The 17,918-nt window shown below is 39.2% G+C and overlaps 1 protein-coding gene across 1 annotated transcript; it reads left to right on the forward strand.

Annotated features, from left to right (window-relative positions):
* Window positions 1–742: 742 nt before the first annotated feature.
* On the forward strand, window positions 743–16,542 carry LOC138059406 (uncharacterized). Its single transcript, XM_068905006.1, has 3 exons — window positions 743–945; window positions 9,516–13,852; window positions 15,749–16,542. Exons 2-3 carry the CDS (start codon window positions 9,549–9,551, stop codon window positions 15,768–15,770), a joined length of 4,326 nt encoding a protein of 1,441 aa, XP_068761107.1. The 5' UTR covers window positions 743–945; window positions 9,516–9,548; the 3' UTR covers window positions 15,771–16,542.
* Window positions 16,543–17,918: the final 1,376 nt, after the last annotated feature.

A 17,918-nucleotide genomic window follows, 5' to 3' on the forward strand; every position in this document is an offset into this window, starting at 1 on the left:
CTAGTCCCTGCAACTAGCCCCCTGTTTACACGAAGGGACTGGTCGCAGGGACTGGTCCCTAGTAGTGTTTACACGCGGGGACCAGTTGCACAGGAAAGTAGCAAAAACTGGGTGCAAACGTTATCATTCTTTCACTCTGCAGCTTAAGAAACCAAAATTATTAAAATAGCAATGTAGCATTGAAATGAATCAGCTTAGTACAAACCGCAGATTGTTCTGCAGCGAAATTATTCTGTGTTTGAATATTTTCCGATTCAGTTCGGATATAAGCGGGAAATAAGCCCGGAAATAAGTTGTCTGCTTCGATTGTAATTTTGAGGCTGTTAGATTTTAAAATGTTGCTGACGTTTTGCGCTAGAGGCCTATTTCATCTTTGCATTTTGAGGCAAGTAAGGACAGAATGTATGCACCCACTAGTTCGCAGGTTTCAGCGCCGTCGTATGAACCCATCGTCACATCAAACATGTTGTCAGCATTCCTAGTTTTCTGCCAATGGTGAGTTCTGGTGGTGTAGGATTGACTTTTTTGAGTGGTTTAAATTTTTGCATTTGTGGCTTGCAATTAGATTGTGGTTAATCTTTGGCTATTTGTCAAAAATATATAATAATTTGTGAAGGAAATCTTAAAGCCTAAATGAACCGTGAGGTTTTCCAGTTTTTTGACGAACAAATCATCCACGCTGACGACCGCTGCACAAAAAGATAGTATGGTTGTCCTGTGTACTGAAGCCGGAAGTTTGTCCAAGATCCTTTGCCACCATCTTTCTTAATGGCCGTGATAAGGCAGATGAAAGTTTCCGTGGCGTGAAGGTCTGCAGCTGAGTGATTCGTTCGTCAAAAGTTAATCAAGCTGCTTCTGGCTCTGGTTATTTAATGGTAGTTTTCATGTTCGATGTCAGCTGTATCTCATGAAACTGCGCAATGGTGTGATGATTCGACTAAACAGGTAATTTGAGCAATCCACTCTGTGCGGCGATTTAAATTTTTTGTAGCTCTCACGGCAAAGAAACTTGCATTTGCGTCCCATCGTCACCTTGAATACACTAGAAGCAATGCTTTTTCTGCATAAAAAAACGGTCTTTCATGTTGTGAAGTCTCCTCTATTTGTGAAGTGAGAATTTGTAAACATGAACAACTTTAAATGCTACACACACAGTCTGACGATTGTACTTGTGTTATAAAATCAGATGAATCATGATCTTATTAAAGTACTTGGCTGATAGTAAATAAACTTAGCTTTAATGTAGTAAAGGTTTAAAAGTACAGGATTATGACAAATCAAGTCAAATGACTTTATTTTCTTTAAATTAATATTAGTTTGCATTCCCTTAAAGATACACATGCAGGAATGCTCGAGATTTATACTTATACAAAACATGGACAACCCCTCTGTGGACCCAGTTCATGAACCACACATAATATCACTCCCAGGGCTTTCTCTGCCAACAGTTAAACCATGTTCACACTCAATGTTGATAATGATCAACTGAAGTATACCGGTAATTCAGGCTACATTGTACCATAGTCCATTCAATTTTAAATTCAATTGTGGTTCTGTTCACATTTAAGAGAATCAAATACAATAGGCAGTGTGAGACAAAATGGTGCAGTATCGTGTGGCTACCATGGTTAGATTATCATCACCTTGCTTGAAGCGAGAAAAGAACCAAGGATAGCTTCCAAGAATAGAAGAAGACAAATCCAAATCTTCGCTCCATAAAGTGGTTAGAAATTTCATCTGCTCATACCACCACGTGTTGAATTATGCACTGTAATTACTTCAAAGAACCCCCTTAAGGTTGTTGGAAGTAATTATAATCCAGTTATAATCAGGGACTGTAATTAGTTGATGTGAATCCATTTCATATTTAATTCGATTATAATGAAATCATAATCAAGGCAAACATGGCTTTAGGCAAGCAGCACTCGACCGAAAATGATGCCCTCAAGGAGTGGTTAGCATTTTGTCGAAATTGCAGATGATACTGCTTCCCTACGGCTGATATTCTCAGAGTAATTGGTTAGTGCTAACTCTTAGTTGAGCTCTATGAAAACCTATAGTTATCTCAACCAAAAAATATAACAGCGATTAGAATATAATAAAACGGACTGAGGATTGAGTATGACCCTATGGGATAAAGGGATGCATAATGTCATGAAGAAAAGTGTTTTCAGTCATCATGTTTACAGTGCCACCTGTAATGGAATGCTTCAAGACATAGTGAGAAAAGAGCAAGGAACTTATCAGATTTAGGTCTTTTTCGAAATAGGGAAAATAAGGAAACTACCGGAAACAAAGGAAAGGAAAGCTACTTTAATTTAAAAAAACAGTCATTCCATGAGAGACCTCTTTAACAGCAGTGACCTAAATGCAACACAGTTAAATTATATTTATTGAACACCAGGGCCGATACCCACAAGTGGTTTTGCTCTTGGGGCAAGCTCCAGGGTCATTTTGCACAACCAGTACACATCAGGGTGCATGCTGCAGGAGCTAGCTTGCTCTATATTTATTATCGTACCCTTGAGGGAGCAAATGAAAAAATATTGTTTTGGGAAAGCTGATTTTCAACAGAGAAGGGTCAAACATGGCAACTTACTTGAGGTCTAATTTAAAGTGGTGCTATGATCAAAAAACCAAATATTTTTTCCTTTGGATTTCAAAACTGTGTTAACTGAACACTAAGTGACCCAAGTTTTAACCCTTAATTACTAAAAGGCACTTGTTTTATGTAATGGTCTGCCATTACTACCGGTAACTTTAAAGTCTTCAGAGAGCTCGATCAAGGATAAATTATGATGTCAAAGATTCACTAGTTTAAGAATGCAATGTCTTTGTATGGGACTGAATTAATATGCAGCACAGGTTCAGGCTTTCAGATTTTTAAACTCTCGTTTTGCATCAGAGCTGTAGCAGGCCCGGAAAAACTGAAGAGGCACAAAGATTTTAAGCAACTTGCATTTTGAAATTTGTGAATTTTGGGTCCAGAGGATGCATTGGACGGGTGTAAGCATTATTTTCTTTGCCGATGGAGATTCGCCATCTGGACAATTATTTAGTTAGTTAATTAATTAAAATGGATTCCTTTTTATGAAGAAAATGAGATAAGCAGTGGTTCTCTAGTTTTCAAACTTATTCAGGGTACCTAGCTTACCCAATTATTTAATCAAACATTTTACTGTTAATACATTGTAATCAAGTCCATTCTAGAAATACTAGGTATGCTAAATTTAATTTAGTTTGCCCTAAGTATGTACGTGAGACAGAAGGTGGAAAGTCCTTCTTGGTTAGAGCTTGTAAACTTTGGAAAAAGTTATCTTTAGAATTAAGACTAAGGATTCTCTTCCTGTATTTAAGAAGAGTTTATTTGATGTAATTTTTAAAGAACAGCTTAATTTAAATCACTTTAGTATTTAGCTTGATATTTTAATTTAATTTAATATTTATTATAATTTTTCCAAAGGATCTTGATATCAGCAGGCAAGTCAGAAATTTAAAGAAAACGACAAAACTTTTGAAATCACAAGACATGTTTCGACAGAAACTTCTGTCGTCTCCAGTTGAGTAATGTACAAAGCGTTAAGTTGAATTTATAAGTCGGAAAAAGTGCTAATTATGCCAGTAACAACGGAATGTATATAAAACGTGACAATGTGAGAATTAAAAGGATAGTTTTAGATTTACATGATGTAGTTGTTGATTAAGAGAAGGTGGTTCTCTTTGAATATGAAAAGCTTCTTTTATCTTGAGTTGAAAAGTCGTAGAGGTGTGATCTAAAATATGGAAACAGTCCCCTGAAGACAGGGCCCGACATTGTTCAGAATTCTCTAGGTGTTTAAAAATGTGAGAGGCCCTATCACTGACTAAGTGCTCATGCACGCATGTGGAAAAATGCCGGGTTGTTTCACCGACATAACAGGCATTACAGCCCGCACATGCAAACTTATAAACTACACGTGAACAAAGCCGGCCAGGGATAGGGTCTTTCACACCAACGAAGTTGCCTATCTTAAAGGAGGAAAAAACTACCGGTAGTTTAATGTCCAAATCATTGCAGTAGCGCTCGATAAAGTGACAGATCTTTTTCTGAGTTACGACAGAAAAATGGCCTATGTAAAGGTAGCTTAAAATAAAATATTGGCGAAGTGGGAAGGGAACCCTGGGGACAATGATTACTTAGGGTCCCAGTAATGTAACGGTTTACAACCCTTTCAATTAAATGGGCAGGGAAAAGATTCTTTTTTAGGATTTCAATAAGCTTAGTTATGTCCAGGTGTTAATCTTATAGGCCCTATCAATAAGAGTCCTGATGAGAACCACTTTGTAAGAGTACGAAGTGAAACGATATAATTAGTTAGTAACCCAGTAAAGGTTTTCTTACGGTAAACTCTAGTTAGAAAAGAAATGGGATCATTATTATCAACTAAAACATCTAAAAAGGGTCATTTGGGATGAGCTTCTTTTTCCATAGTGAACCTTATGTTTGGCTGTCTAGAGATTACATCAAATCTAGACAGCCAAACATTAGGTTCATTATGGAAAAAGAAGCTCATCACAAATGACCCTTTTTAGATGTTTTGGTTGGTAATAATGATCCCATTTCTTTTCTAACTAGAGTTTACCGTAAGAAAACCTTTACTGGGTTACTAACTAATTATATCAGTTTCACTTCATACTCTTACAAAGTGGGTGTCATCAGGACTCTTATTGATAGGGCCTATAAGATTAACACCTGGTTGGGGCTACACAAGGACATAACTAAGCTTATGGAAATCCTAAAAAAGAATCTTTTCCCTGTCCATTTAATTGAAAGGGTTGTAAACAGTTACATTACTGGGACCCTAAGTAATCATTGTCCCCAGGGTTCCCTTCCCACTTCGCCTATATTTTGTTTTTAGCTACCTTACATGTACATAGGCCATTTTTCTGTCGTAACTCAGAAAAATATCCGTCACTTTATCAAGGGCTACTGCAATGATTTGGACATCAAACTAGTTTTTTCCTCCTTTAAGATAGGCAACTTGCTTGGTGTGAAAGACCCTATCCCTGGCGTGCTTCGTTCACGTGTGGTTTAATATGCGGGCTGTAATACCTGTTATGTCAGCGAAACAACCCGGCATTTTTCCACACACGTGCATGAGCACTTAGTCAGTGATAGGGCCCCTCTCACATTTTCAAACACCTACAGAATTCGGAACATTGTCGCGCCCTGTCTTTAGGGGACTGTTTCCATATTTTAGATCACGCCTCTACAACTTTTCAACTCAAGATAAAAGAAGCTTTTCATATTCAAAGAGAACAACCTTCTCTTAATCAACAACTGCATCACGCAAATCTAAAACTATCCTTTTAATTCTCACATTGTCACGTTTTATGTACATTCCGTTGTTACTGGCATAATTAGCACTTTTTCCGACTTATAAATTCAACTTAACACTTTGTACATTAATCAACTGAAGACGACAGAAGTTTCTGTCGAAACATTTCTTGTAATTTCAAAAGTTTTGTTGTTTTCTTTAAATTTATTATAATTTATAGATTTGATAGCATAGCTTTTTAGATATTTGAATTCTGTACTTTTTCTAATTTTTGAGGGCCACAAGATTATTAGCTTTTAGCTATTGAAGGTGTTACGGGTGTATAAGTGTAAGGGCTGTGTCTGAATCGTGAAACCATGTTTCATCTGTAAGAGTCATCATAGTACAAATGTAAATTTGTAGTCACTATACCAGGAACCCATTAACTGCACTAGACTGTCTGAGTTGCTTTAGAGGCATACATAGACTTTAACAGCAAAACTTTCACAGTAATGCAGCCACAGGTGGCGATCAAAGCACCCCAACTGAAAGGAGCTATTCCTGTTGCCGTAGGACTTAGAATGGTATGATTTCTTGGCTGATTTCTTCCATCTCCAAGTAGAGGTAACAGGGAACGAACTGTTTCAATAAACTCAACAGCAGCATTATCCTGGTTACTCTCAGACTCCTCTCTGGCATTTCTGCACCCCACGCGTTTCTTCTTTCTCATCCTTGACGTTCGCCTCATTAAACTGGGACCTTACCCAGGAGAGCGACTTCTGCTTCGATATTTGGGATTTTTGAGAGGACAATGCTGAATTTAGATCATGTTCTAAAGCCAGATCCAGTAATGAGTGAGTTGCCTGGATGATAGGAGGGGCTTAATAGAGCAGTTACTGTAACCTTTTTAAAATCATGGAGCATTTTGTAGGGTGTAAATTCTGCTTCCGAGGATGAAGATTTTCCTTGAAATGGTTTGTATACATGGAGAAGCTTTGCTCTGGGAGTAAAACCCCTTATGTGTATCGGCCTTTATAGTGAACATTAACAAAAAAGTTATTTGTGTACTCGCAAAAAGTATTGGTTTTAAAAACAATACTTGAAAATGAAAATGAGGGGTGGTCCATACATGTAGGCTAGGGTAATCCATGGGTCCATGAAGCGGTCAGTGGTCATGGATGTGGGTTCTGTGTTTTGTATGCGTCTTTTAAATTTGATGACTTGAGTGTCTTAACACGTTAAAACCTAAAGCGCACCCAACTGGCAGGTAAAATCATCTGGTGTTAGCCAGTGTAAAATTTATACTACATATCCAAATGGTCTGGATAGCACAAGTGTTACTAATATTTTAAAAAATACAACCACACTGTTGAATGGTTGGACCACTCACTATGGCTGAAGATGATGTTTGAAACATCGAAACATGTTCCGAAATTCAAAAGTGTGGTTGTATTTTTTAAAATATTATACTACATATATATTAATTGAGTTGGGAGGTGCGTCTAGGCGGCTTTTTCAAGACCAAGGTCACACTTTTTCACTTTACAGACTGACCCTTAGCTGGTAAATAACTTTTCTTTTCTTCTCTGACTCTCTCTCTCTTCCTCTCTTAAATCACTTTTTTAATTGTTGACTCGCACCACGCTTGATAGCGAATGCAGTAAGTGACTGAACGTTTCAAAGAAAAATATTTTTGTTTGAATTCTATTTCCATACCTCTTGTGTAACAAAAATCTGTTTTGAAACACTTACTTCTGTATGTAAATGGTTCTGTGTCAAAAAATGGAAATTTAAGGTTATTACACATTGCCTTGTGCAACCAGGGCTAGGATTTCACCCGGTTTGGCGAACAAGATAAAAAAATTCTGCCCGCGCCCAAAGCCAATCTTGTTGCAGGATTCGCAAAATTCAGCCCGCTTGTGCCTAGAGAAAAAATCAACAAGTCTTACTCTCAGGTGCGACAAAAGGTTAAGGGGTGCCACAAGATGTTGTTAACCAATTCACACTATCCTAAAGTGCCCCCAATTGGTGTGTATGACTCATCTGGTGTTAGACAGAGTAAAATCTGCAAGTCTCACCCTCACGTGGGGAAGTGATTTACACTGTATAGTGGGGTGTGTTGAAGTCATTTGAATGTTATAGAAGTGTTTGTGAAGATAGGCCAATATAGCCATCTGTGTGTGTGGTTGCTGTGGAACGCAGTATAGATATGTTCTTAGAAACTAATGTTAGTTTATACATGTACCTTCCAGAATAATATTTATTAATTTTATTTATTGTCATAACTAATATTATTGAAATTGCGCGATGAGTATGGTCAGTAAATTCTGGAGCTATTTATTTATTTTACTTGTATAAATGGCTCTTGTAATTTGTGTTTAAATATTCTTTTGAAGTAGTTATGAAATATTTACTTATTATGTAATATGAGTGTTCAAGTAATAATGGCGAGTCAGCAGCTTTCTTCCTAATTTCTATTTCAGCTTTGTCTTGGTAAACTTTGAAACAAAAAGCCCCAGTTTTTTATTTGTTAATAATGTCACCTTTCAGGTAAACAATGGTTCAGCTAAACTTTCTGTGTTAACCTCAAGTGCACAGTTTTCTTCCCATTCCAAATTACTGCAAAGTGAGGTGTCAAAATTAATTATAGGCAGCCCAGTGCTTGCTGTGTGTTTTAAGAAAAACCGGGCATGTTCTTTGTTACATTTAATGAGATATTCAGTGATGTGTCAACAAGACACTGAATGGCATAACGGCATTGATTAATTCAGAATGAACGCTTATCGTGTAGCATATCAAGATTTTCGGAGTTCTAATTTTTGCAGATTGGTTCCAATCCGCAAAACAAAGTTCCCACGGAATAAAACACCACAAACGTTATTTGTGTGGTAAGGTTTAACAGTGATATGTCTCTAAAATGGCGTGTAAGTAAAGTGAACATTCACTTCAAAAATATAAAATACAATAAAAGTTGAAAATAAAATGTGCTGCTTCTCTACTGTTTGAACAGTCAGAATCACAAAAATTAGTTCCCAGCAGAAATTTCTGTCTTCTCGAACTGCAAAAATTTGTTCCCACAAACCACAAAAAATCTGCAAAATAAAACTCCCACAAAATTTTCTTGTTACATGGTTAGTATTTATTCTTGTTTGTATTATAGTCACATGTCTCTGTGGGTATCCTGTGGTGCATGGTCAGCAGTATTGTGGGCACTTGTACGTGACTGTAAAAGATGTTGGCTCACATGTTATAAGAGTCTTGCTGACTTGGTTTAGAAGTAAAATGGAAGAAAAAACCACCTCATCCTCTTTGTTTTGTTCCTTAACAGTTGTTGTTGTGTTCTGTCGTTTCGTTGATTGTGTTTCATTGGCCCTGAAAAGCCCCTATGGGGAGCGGTCAATTATGTAAATGTATGTATGTAATTACACTTTGCATGATCGTCTTTATTACAGTGTAAACTGAATGGCTAACAATCCCACAAACATCTCTCAGTGGTCGTACTCTCATTACATAATAATATATAGCATTACATTGTACATCATTCTCTAGAAAATTGTAAATAAGCAACATGTGCTGCAAATGTCCAAAATCCTTAGACTGTTAAATAATTGTGCGAAGAAAGATTCCAGAATGTTCTTTGACAATTTAGTAATCTAGGTTATTTTTAACTTTGCTGAATGGCTCATGTTTTTTTAAGGATGGTATTTTTGACACAGTTTTGCACAGTCTTGTACACGGACGGGTCTGCTGACTGCATGCAAATTATTGTTAAAGGTTGTTTGAAGAGAGTTGTAGAGGTAGCAAAAAACCAGCATCCTTTTTCCTGCTCAATTTTAACAATTTTTATACTTGTAACAAATGTATAATATCATGAATCGTTCATTTTCCCAGCCATACTGTGTTGTCTTTTTTCAGCAGAATACGTATGTGTACTTCTGTAGTCACTTGTAGAGACAGGCTGTTCATTTCTTCTGGTTGTAATCAGAGGTAATTCTTGCCGTTGAACTGCCCGTGCTGGCATTCGTTTGATCCTAGATTTCTTAGTTTTCCTGGCTTCAGTGAATCATATGCTTTGAAGTTACATTTTGTAAAGATAATCAATGGTGGAAATTGTTAATCAGTTACTGAATCAGTCATTCAATCAGTCGCTCAGAAAGACTCAATGGAATCCAATAAGTCAATCAATTAACATCTGTATTTTTTTCCTTTCCTATGCAGATATGATGTGAAAAATCGGTAGTTTGGATTGCAATGGCCACACCTGGTCCCCTGGCCAGCTCCAAGGAGAAGACAAATGGGTCCAAGCTGAGTCGACTTATTATTGATGGTGGAACAACTGTAATGAGAAATGTTTTTGACACTCATCACCCTCCTGCTAACTTGGCAGCTGATCTTAATTCCTGTTATTCTATCCTTAACAACCTTTTACGGAGAAGAATTCTCAATAGTCACCAGTGGGACAAGCTCTTTCCTGTTTGTGGGGCTGCCCCTGACTCCAACACGTTTGATATCACTCTGTTGTTCCTCCTTCTGACCAACATTTGCGGACTTACCCCTCCCCACACTGGATGGCATTGTAAGCCACCCCCAAGTGACGCTTCTCATGAGGCAAACTTTGCTCGCATTAAGTTTTTCCGTAATCAGTTGTATGGGCACATCACAACCACTGGTGTCGATGAACTGATGTTCAATGCTCTGTGGCAGGAAATCAGTGCCGTTCTAGTGTCTCTTGGGTTAAGTCAGGCAGAGATTGATCGATTGAAGGCAGAGCGATGTGGAGAGGAGGATTATCTTGATGCCTTACGGGACTGGGCAGAGAGTGAAGGAGAGCTCAAAACTCAACTTAATCAGGTTCAGAACACAGTCCAAGAGAGTATCGAGAAAAACATGTCTATCCTTAAAGACTTACGAATCCAGCAGTCAACAATCCAAGAGACCGTTGACACAACACAACAAGCTGTCAGGGAAAACAATTCTAGGATGCAAGACATACATCAAATTGTGACTGAAATCCATACGACGCCACACAACACCGATAAAATCCTAAAGAAACTTGCAAAGGTTGATACCCAACGTGATGTGAGAGATTATTCAAAGATATACTTGGAAGGAACCCGGGAGTCTTTCTTTGCTAAAATAAACACCTGGTTGGATGATTCAAGCTCTCCAAATCGTGTCTTGGTTCTTACCGGAAATGCAGGTATGGGGAAATCTGTCATCGCTGCTGAGATTTGTAGAAGAATGCAAGAGGCTGGCAGATTGGCGGGAAGCCATTTTTGTCACCATGACAGAGCACGCCACAGGAATCCCAAGGTGATGATGCAGTCTTTAGCCTGTCACCTGTCATGCTGTCTTCCAGATTACAAGAGAGCCCTTGTGGAGCAGCTCTCGGGAAATCTGGGTGTAGAGATCAACGACATGGAAGTCAAAGATCTGTTTGATTTGCTTTTTTTGGAACCTCTGAACAGGGTAGCAGATCCAGGTTTTACATCTCTTGTGATAATAGATGCTTTAGATGAAAGTGAATACCAAGGACGAAATGACCTTCTTGACGTGATTGCCAAGTTGTTTAAGAATTTACCGCTTTGGCTTCGATTTTTGGTGACGACGCGACCCGAAGTTAACATTTGGGACAGCCTCAAAGATTTGCAACCACTAATACTGGAGCCAAAAGATGAAGACAACTTGAAAGTCATTCGTTTTTACTTTGAACGGAGTCTAAGCGATTTATTAGAAGTTGAAATGCGCGAGCTGGTCTTAGACGATCTTGTGCAAAAGTCAGAGGGAGTCTTTCTGTGTGCCAAGTTTTTGGTAGATTTTATAAGGAACAAGTGTTCAACTCTTCTGACCTTGGAACAACTGGATAAGAGCCTTCCGGCGGGCATGGCGTGTGTTTATCAATCGTATTTTCAACGGCTCGAACAAGACATGTGTAGGGAACTAAACATAACTGAAGAGCAATTTCTTTGTTTCCTGGGTGCAGTTGCCGCTGCCAGGGAACCACTGCCATTGGGTTTTGTTCCTAAATTCTTGTGCACGAACTTGCCGTCCTCGATAGTTATTCGAAAGGCGAGCAAAGCCATTGCCATTGTGTCATCACTTCTTCCTGTTCACGAAGACCGTATTCATTTCTTTCATAAATCAGTCAAGGACTGGTTGACAGACAGGTCACACTACAGACAGCACAGTTTCAGTGTAGAAGAAATGGAAGGCCATAAGATCCTTTCTACGCTTTGCTCTAACGAGTTAGACGAGTTAAAGAGCAGTTGTATTGGCAACTCACAATCCTTCACTGACACTTTAATGTATGCCTTGGAACATGGTGTTCACCACATGTTACAGTTACACGAGGACACGAAATCCTGTAGCCTTGAACAAGGGGTTGGAAAATATGTGTCAGACCCAGAGCTTTTGTACGCAAAGCTTTGTGTGAACCTGCCAGCAGCCACGGAAGATATCGTTGGTGTAATGAAGCAGGGTAGTTCGAAGACGATATCTACCGAGTTTCATGAGACCCTTTCGTCGATATTGATACTTTTGAAGAAGCACCGCGTAACCCTACAGAAATATCCCTTTACTGTTTTTCAAAGTCTGTTGAATGAGGGAAATAGTAAATTATCTTCCGACTCCCGCCAGCTTCTGGAGACCAAGTATTCCGATAAACCTCACATGGAGTTCTTAAACAAAAATGATTCCCCAACAGCTATTCAAGCTCGGTTTGTTTGTGGGTCACAAGTGGCTTGTTTGGATGTGTCCCCTAGCTTAGAATACATGGTGTGTGAATGCCGCGATGGAAGTATCCAGTTTTGGTCACTTGCTTCAGGTAACCTCAAATGGAAACGTTATGTCAAACCAAAACAGTATGCAAGAGACGATGGTCCATTTAGAATCACTGTAACTTCGCACGAATTGGTTCGCGGTTTTTATCGTTCTGTGGTATTTCATCCTTTCAAGGATGTCATCTTGCCAGGAGTCCTAAACACTGCTTACTCCTTTGATGGAAACTTGAAGCCGCTTTTTCGAACCAGCAACTGCATTTTTTCTATCTGTTCTATTTGCGGAGGCGAAATGTTAACTGATTGTCCCGACGATACAAAATGCCTCATGATGTGGAATCTGAACAATGGCAAGGAGATTGATCGTCTCAACAGTGATAAAGAAATTTTATCTTTTGGGATGTCCCAAGATGGAAAGCTTGTGGCAATTTCTCATTCAACGGGCTCTGTTTGTTTAGGTGACCGAGAGAATGGTTTTTCAACTGTAGCAGAGGTAGCTTCATCAGTGCGTTTTGGAATGATTGCGTTCTCACCAGACAGTCGAGAAATTTATTGCTCAAGTCGGATGGGTTCCGTCGGAATGTTTGGGTTAGTAGAAATGACTGAGGGGCCCGAGTTAGAATCCCGTAGAATCGGTGGCTTTTTGTTGGGAGATCCTCTGAATGTATTTTGTGGTCCGCGCTTTTATTCTGATGTAGTGCTTAACAGTCAATCTGTTTTAAGGAACCGCCCATGGGGAGGTTACATTGAACTAGTTTATGGGAATGCACTGTTAACGAAGACCACAGAATTTCTAGTTATCGAATATGTGACATGTCTCCGATTCTCGTTAACCGGAGAGAGTTTGTATGCGATAATTTCCATCGATCTCCCAGTTCGAATCATCGCTTGGGACGTTTCAAATGGGGAACTTAAGGGACAGAAAAAGTTAGACTCTGGCTCTTTCTGTGATTTTGTACCTTTAAATGAAGGTATTTTGATTGCAACTAAGAGCACTCTTGAACTGTGGAACTTTGATTTGTCAGTCTGCATGCGACGATGGAGTTTTGGCGCATGTGCTGTCTTTCCTGTTTCAGATGCTCAGGTGGCATGCTTAACATATGAAACGCGAAAATGGACCATTTGGGATACTGTTTGTACAGATTCTGCGGCATTATTTGAACTGCCTCGCGGAGCATTTAAAAGGCAAGAAGGGATCATTTTGGATACTGTTGGTGGAGATACTGTGGCAACCTTTAAACTGCCTGACGGGAGGTTGATTGCTTGCTACAGGGACCTCCAGCTGTTTGCCTCGTTTGAATTCGGCTCAAGCTTCATTGAAATGAGGCAATTGGGTAAAACCAAACCGCTGTGGCGTGCATTCGAGCTCCAGAATGACCGTTTGTCATTGTTTACGGGATCATTTTCTTCCAAGGGTCAATATATTGTTGTTCGTGATAAAGGCGACGCGTACATTCTCGATGCAGGTTCTGGTAATGTGCGTCTCGAATTTAGTGATGTCACCAATTGTAAATTCATCAGTGACGAGGAGTGTATTTTTCTAAAATCCGTTCACCCAGATCGCGGTCGCCTTGAGTTGTTCAACGTAAGTTGTGGAGATCTTCTCACTGTCATGGATGTTGACAGGGAATATGTACCCGAGACTTTTCCCGAGACTTTTCCTTTAGCAACTTGTCCTGGAATGGGTCTGATTGCCATTTGTTCAGACAAGCAGTCCGACGTAAAAATTATCAAGGTAATGCAACCGGAAGAGAAGACACTCAGCAGGGAGACCAAAAGGTAAGTTTGCAATAAATTGGTTTGAAGCCAATCTTTTTGAAAATGGATGTAGTCTTTCAAATGCTGTGCTCACCGTCGTGGCCAACAGCATTATGAGTGGAGACTGTTCGGCAAATGTACAGACGTCCCGCCGGTATCACAAGATATTCTGTATACTTTAAGCTTGCCCTCATTCTTGGTTTTCACTCAAGAGATCAACAGCCGCGTTGTTCAACGAAAACAAATAAAAGCGTGTGCATAATATAGAGTTTAGTTCCCTGAGGATTGCGTCGGAACACCAACATGACCTCATGTGAAAACCGAGAATAGAGTACAGATCATTATCAATTGTGATTGGTTGGAGGTATGTTTTTGGTTCCCGTAAACGATGATATGAGCTTACATGACAGATTTTCTTGTGGACTCATTCTCGCTTCCATTCCCTAGAGCTTTGCCGCGGGGTTCTGGATTCAAATCCTGCGCTCTTAATACTTAATACAATGTATGTAACTTAAGCAGGAGACGTCTTTGAGCCACGGGCGGCAACCGGAAGGGAGATGTTTTCCTTGTTAACTTGTCTTGGCACTACTACATATATACATCTTATTCGATGGTTTACAGTGCGACGCGCCTTACCGTGGCCACCTAACAAAGCTTTTTAAAACGTATACACCAATCAGGGTGAGCGAATTTGATTGAGAGTCACCCCTCCTTGCAAAGTTCGCACGGTTGTAAGTTGAACACCGTTGAATGGGTTGTTTGAGTTGACACACTTACACGTAGATGTCAAATGTGAAAGTTTGTTGGGTGGCCACGGTAAGGCGCGTCGCACTGTAACAAACAATACGCGCGGATATTTTGCGAGTTGTGTAGTATTACGAGCAATGAGCAAAATGTCCAGGAGTATTATATGTTAAACCATCGAATAAGAGATTTATTATTCCACTACAAAAAGGTGTTATTTTGCTTCAATTTTATTTGGTAAGGTGTTTTTAAAAAAAATGCATCATCTGTTCTTCAGGGCGCGTGCGAACAATGTAAACAGCACAAAAAGCCAGCCAAAGATCTTTATTTGATGGGATAAACAAAATGACGAGTGACAAGCGATGACAAGCTAAATTCTCAGGCTTTGCATCTTGTTGAAAACAATTTCTTTCATTGAAAAACTCCCGTTCCGTCCGTATTTGCTCTGTTCTAAACCGGTCAAACCGGGACGCTACAGTGTATTACCGTCTCATATTTTGCGCGTTCTCTTGACCAAATATGGTGAAATGGCGTAATAGTGGAATAATTAACAATTATTCGCCGAAGGCGAAGTGATTATCGGTGAATATTCAGGGTCGAGGGGAATATTCACCGATAATCACTGAGCCTAAGGCGAATAATTTTTTTAGTATAAATACACGGGTAATTATTTCAAAACAGAGAAAAAAAAAACCTTTTAACGCGAAATCATCTTCACTTACAGTGGCAAAAATGACAACTGGCAGCCATTTTGTACGTCCAGGTGATTATCGGCTGATAATCCGAGATAGCGAGCCAATGAGAGCGCGCGATTTTGTATAATCACCTGTGTCTTTATACTAATAAATATTATTAAGTATCTTTTCTCCATTAGAGACGACTAGATTAACAGTCTTTGGAGAGACTGCTATCCGGATATAAGAAATGTTCACTTCTCGTTTTCCTCCCTAGCTCAAAGAAAAGCATTAAAATTCCGTTATGCCAACTTGTCTCCATATATGTAGCAAAATGCCGCTTGCCGCAAATGCGATGCTAAATTTCTGGATTGCGTTTGCTAAAAAATGCATTAAGGGAAAATTTTTCACCTCGTAAGCTTAAGTTTTCTGTTCCACTGGAGAATCTACTAAAAACTTGACCACTTTAGAGTTGATTGATTTGTATGTTTGTCCACAGGTTCAAGCTTCAAGAGGGCTGACCAATTTACCTCAAGGGTTCCTGCATTTTGTGGACAAATACTATTGCACTTTTTAAAACTTGCATGTATTCTTAACTCTGTGTCAGACTGGCAGAACTGTATAGTTATTCGTGATTTGCAGTAGATGGGCATCCATTTCATTAACTTGGTTGCCATGACCTATTGAGGCGACTGGTGCAACAGCATACACTACGTTGCTTGCATACAGTGTTTTTACGGTTTACGTGGCTGTCAATTGGCGACAAAAAAAGATACGATTATTACTGTGGATAGAAGTTTTATTCTTTTTAATCGGTACATCTTATTAAGATTTGGATACAAGAAGAACTTTGCTTTCTATTTTATTACATATATAGAATACGTTTACCACTGGATAGTTTGCTTTTTTAAAAAATATGTTTTAGTAGTAAACGTAACCGGCTGTATTTGAAGTTGCGCTTCTTTACTCGATTCGGCCTTTTTTAAGGCTGCAATTAGGGGATTCAGTTGTAGAGACATCTATTGTATAAATTCTAGTGCCATTACACGTGCAGTAAACCCATAAAAGTGTTACCAAGGGTAAGTAAGTTAGTTATAGTAGGTTATAATAGCAAAGCACGACTGTCAAATGGTTAGAAAAGTGAATATGAGCAAGATATTGTCAATTTTGGTCATTTCTGATAGGGAATACCTCACTTAGGCTTTTGAAAAGTGTACAATTGAGAATTTACTTTGGTCATTTTTCTGCAAATCAGTGGTGGTAAATTAAAACTTGACCACCCGTTCCGTAGCAAAATATAGCTGTTCTAAGTTTTAAAGTGGTACTACGACCAAAAAAACAATTCTTTGTTTTCTTTGGATTTCAAAAGTATGTTAACTTAACACTAACTGACCCAAGTTTTAAGTTCTGATTTTAAAAAGACACCTGTTTATTTTAACTGGAATTTTCTTATTTATTGGTCCGCCATTACTAACTTTAAAATCTTGAGAGAGCTGGGTCGAGGAGAAAATGACGTCAAAGACTCACTAGTTTAAGAATGCAATGCGTGTGTACGCGGCCGAATTAATATGCATCACGGGAGTTTCGGGCTTTCAGACTTTTAAACCCGTGTTTTGCATATGTAATAAATTGCGTTTACACGCTGAAATTTTAAGCTAGTGAGTAAATGACGTCATTTTCTCTAGATCCAACCCTCTGAGGTCCATTCGGCCAATTTTGAACGCGAGTAATGGCGGACCGTGAAATCCAAAACTTACACTTAAAATAAACAGCCTTTGGGTAAAACTCAAAGCTCAAAATTTTGCCAGTTAGGTGTTAAGCAAACACGCTTTCAAAATCTGAAGAAAAAAAGGAAATGATTTTTTGATCATAGTACCACTTTAATATTGGGATTGTTTTTCTAATTGTGACATTTAGTCAAGTTAATCTTGCTCAGGCAGCCATTGATTGTCACGGTTAGAATAAAATTTTGTCGGAGGCTGTTAATTTGTACCACTCGAGGAAAAGTCATATGATAGGAGGCAGTGTGGCTCACTTGCCTTGAGATCCGCAGATCCCGGGTTCAAGACCCGTTCTGACCACTCGTTGAATTTGATCCTGGTAGTCCCTGGCTATGATTGTGTTTCATTGGCCCTGAAAAGCCCCCATGGGGAGTGATCAATTAAGCATGTATTGTATTGTTTTGTATTGTATATGAAAAGTTTATTTTCAATAATTGCTGTTAGGAAGTGTATGCGCGCCCTCCGCAAACTCAAAGTTTCAGCATACGTACATTCTTAATTGACTCCTCAGAGGATTTTCAGGGCCATTGAAACACAAGGGAGCTTACGCAAGGACAAGGACGGCGGCTCAAGGAAGCTGCAAAACAATAGGTCTGAGCTGATGTTACACGGGCCGAGTTTTAACGCAGATTTTTAATCCATGTCACGCATGAGTAAACGAAAACCCCATCCCGACCCTCTCCCCCACCCCCATCCCGGGACAAGGTGGCAATTTGGAAAAAACTTGCTCAGACCTCGCTTTATTTAGTCCAAGTTTTATCTAATACTACCACCCCTGGGGGCTGTTTTGGATTGCACTTGATCGTTAACCTAAAAAGGAAAAGGCAGTGATGGTGAGTAAACTGTGTTTGAAAGTTGCTAGTGTGTTTTTGAACAAGCCAAAGCAAA

The sequence above is a fragment of the Montipora capricornis genome, chromosome 8 (genome assembly GCF_036669925.1).
Source record: "Montipora capricornis isolate CH-2021 chromosome 8, ASM3666992v2, whole genome shotgun sequence".
Lineage (NCBI taxonomy): Eukaryota > Metazoa > Cnidaria > Anthozoa > Scleractinia > Acroporidae > Montipora > Montipora capricornis.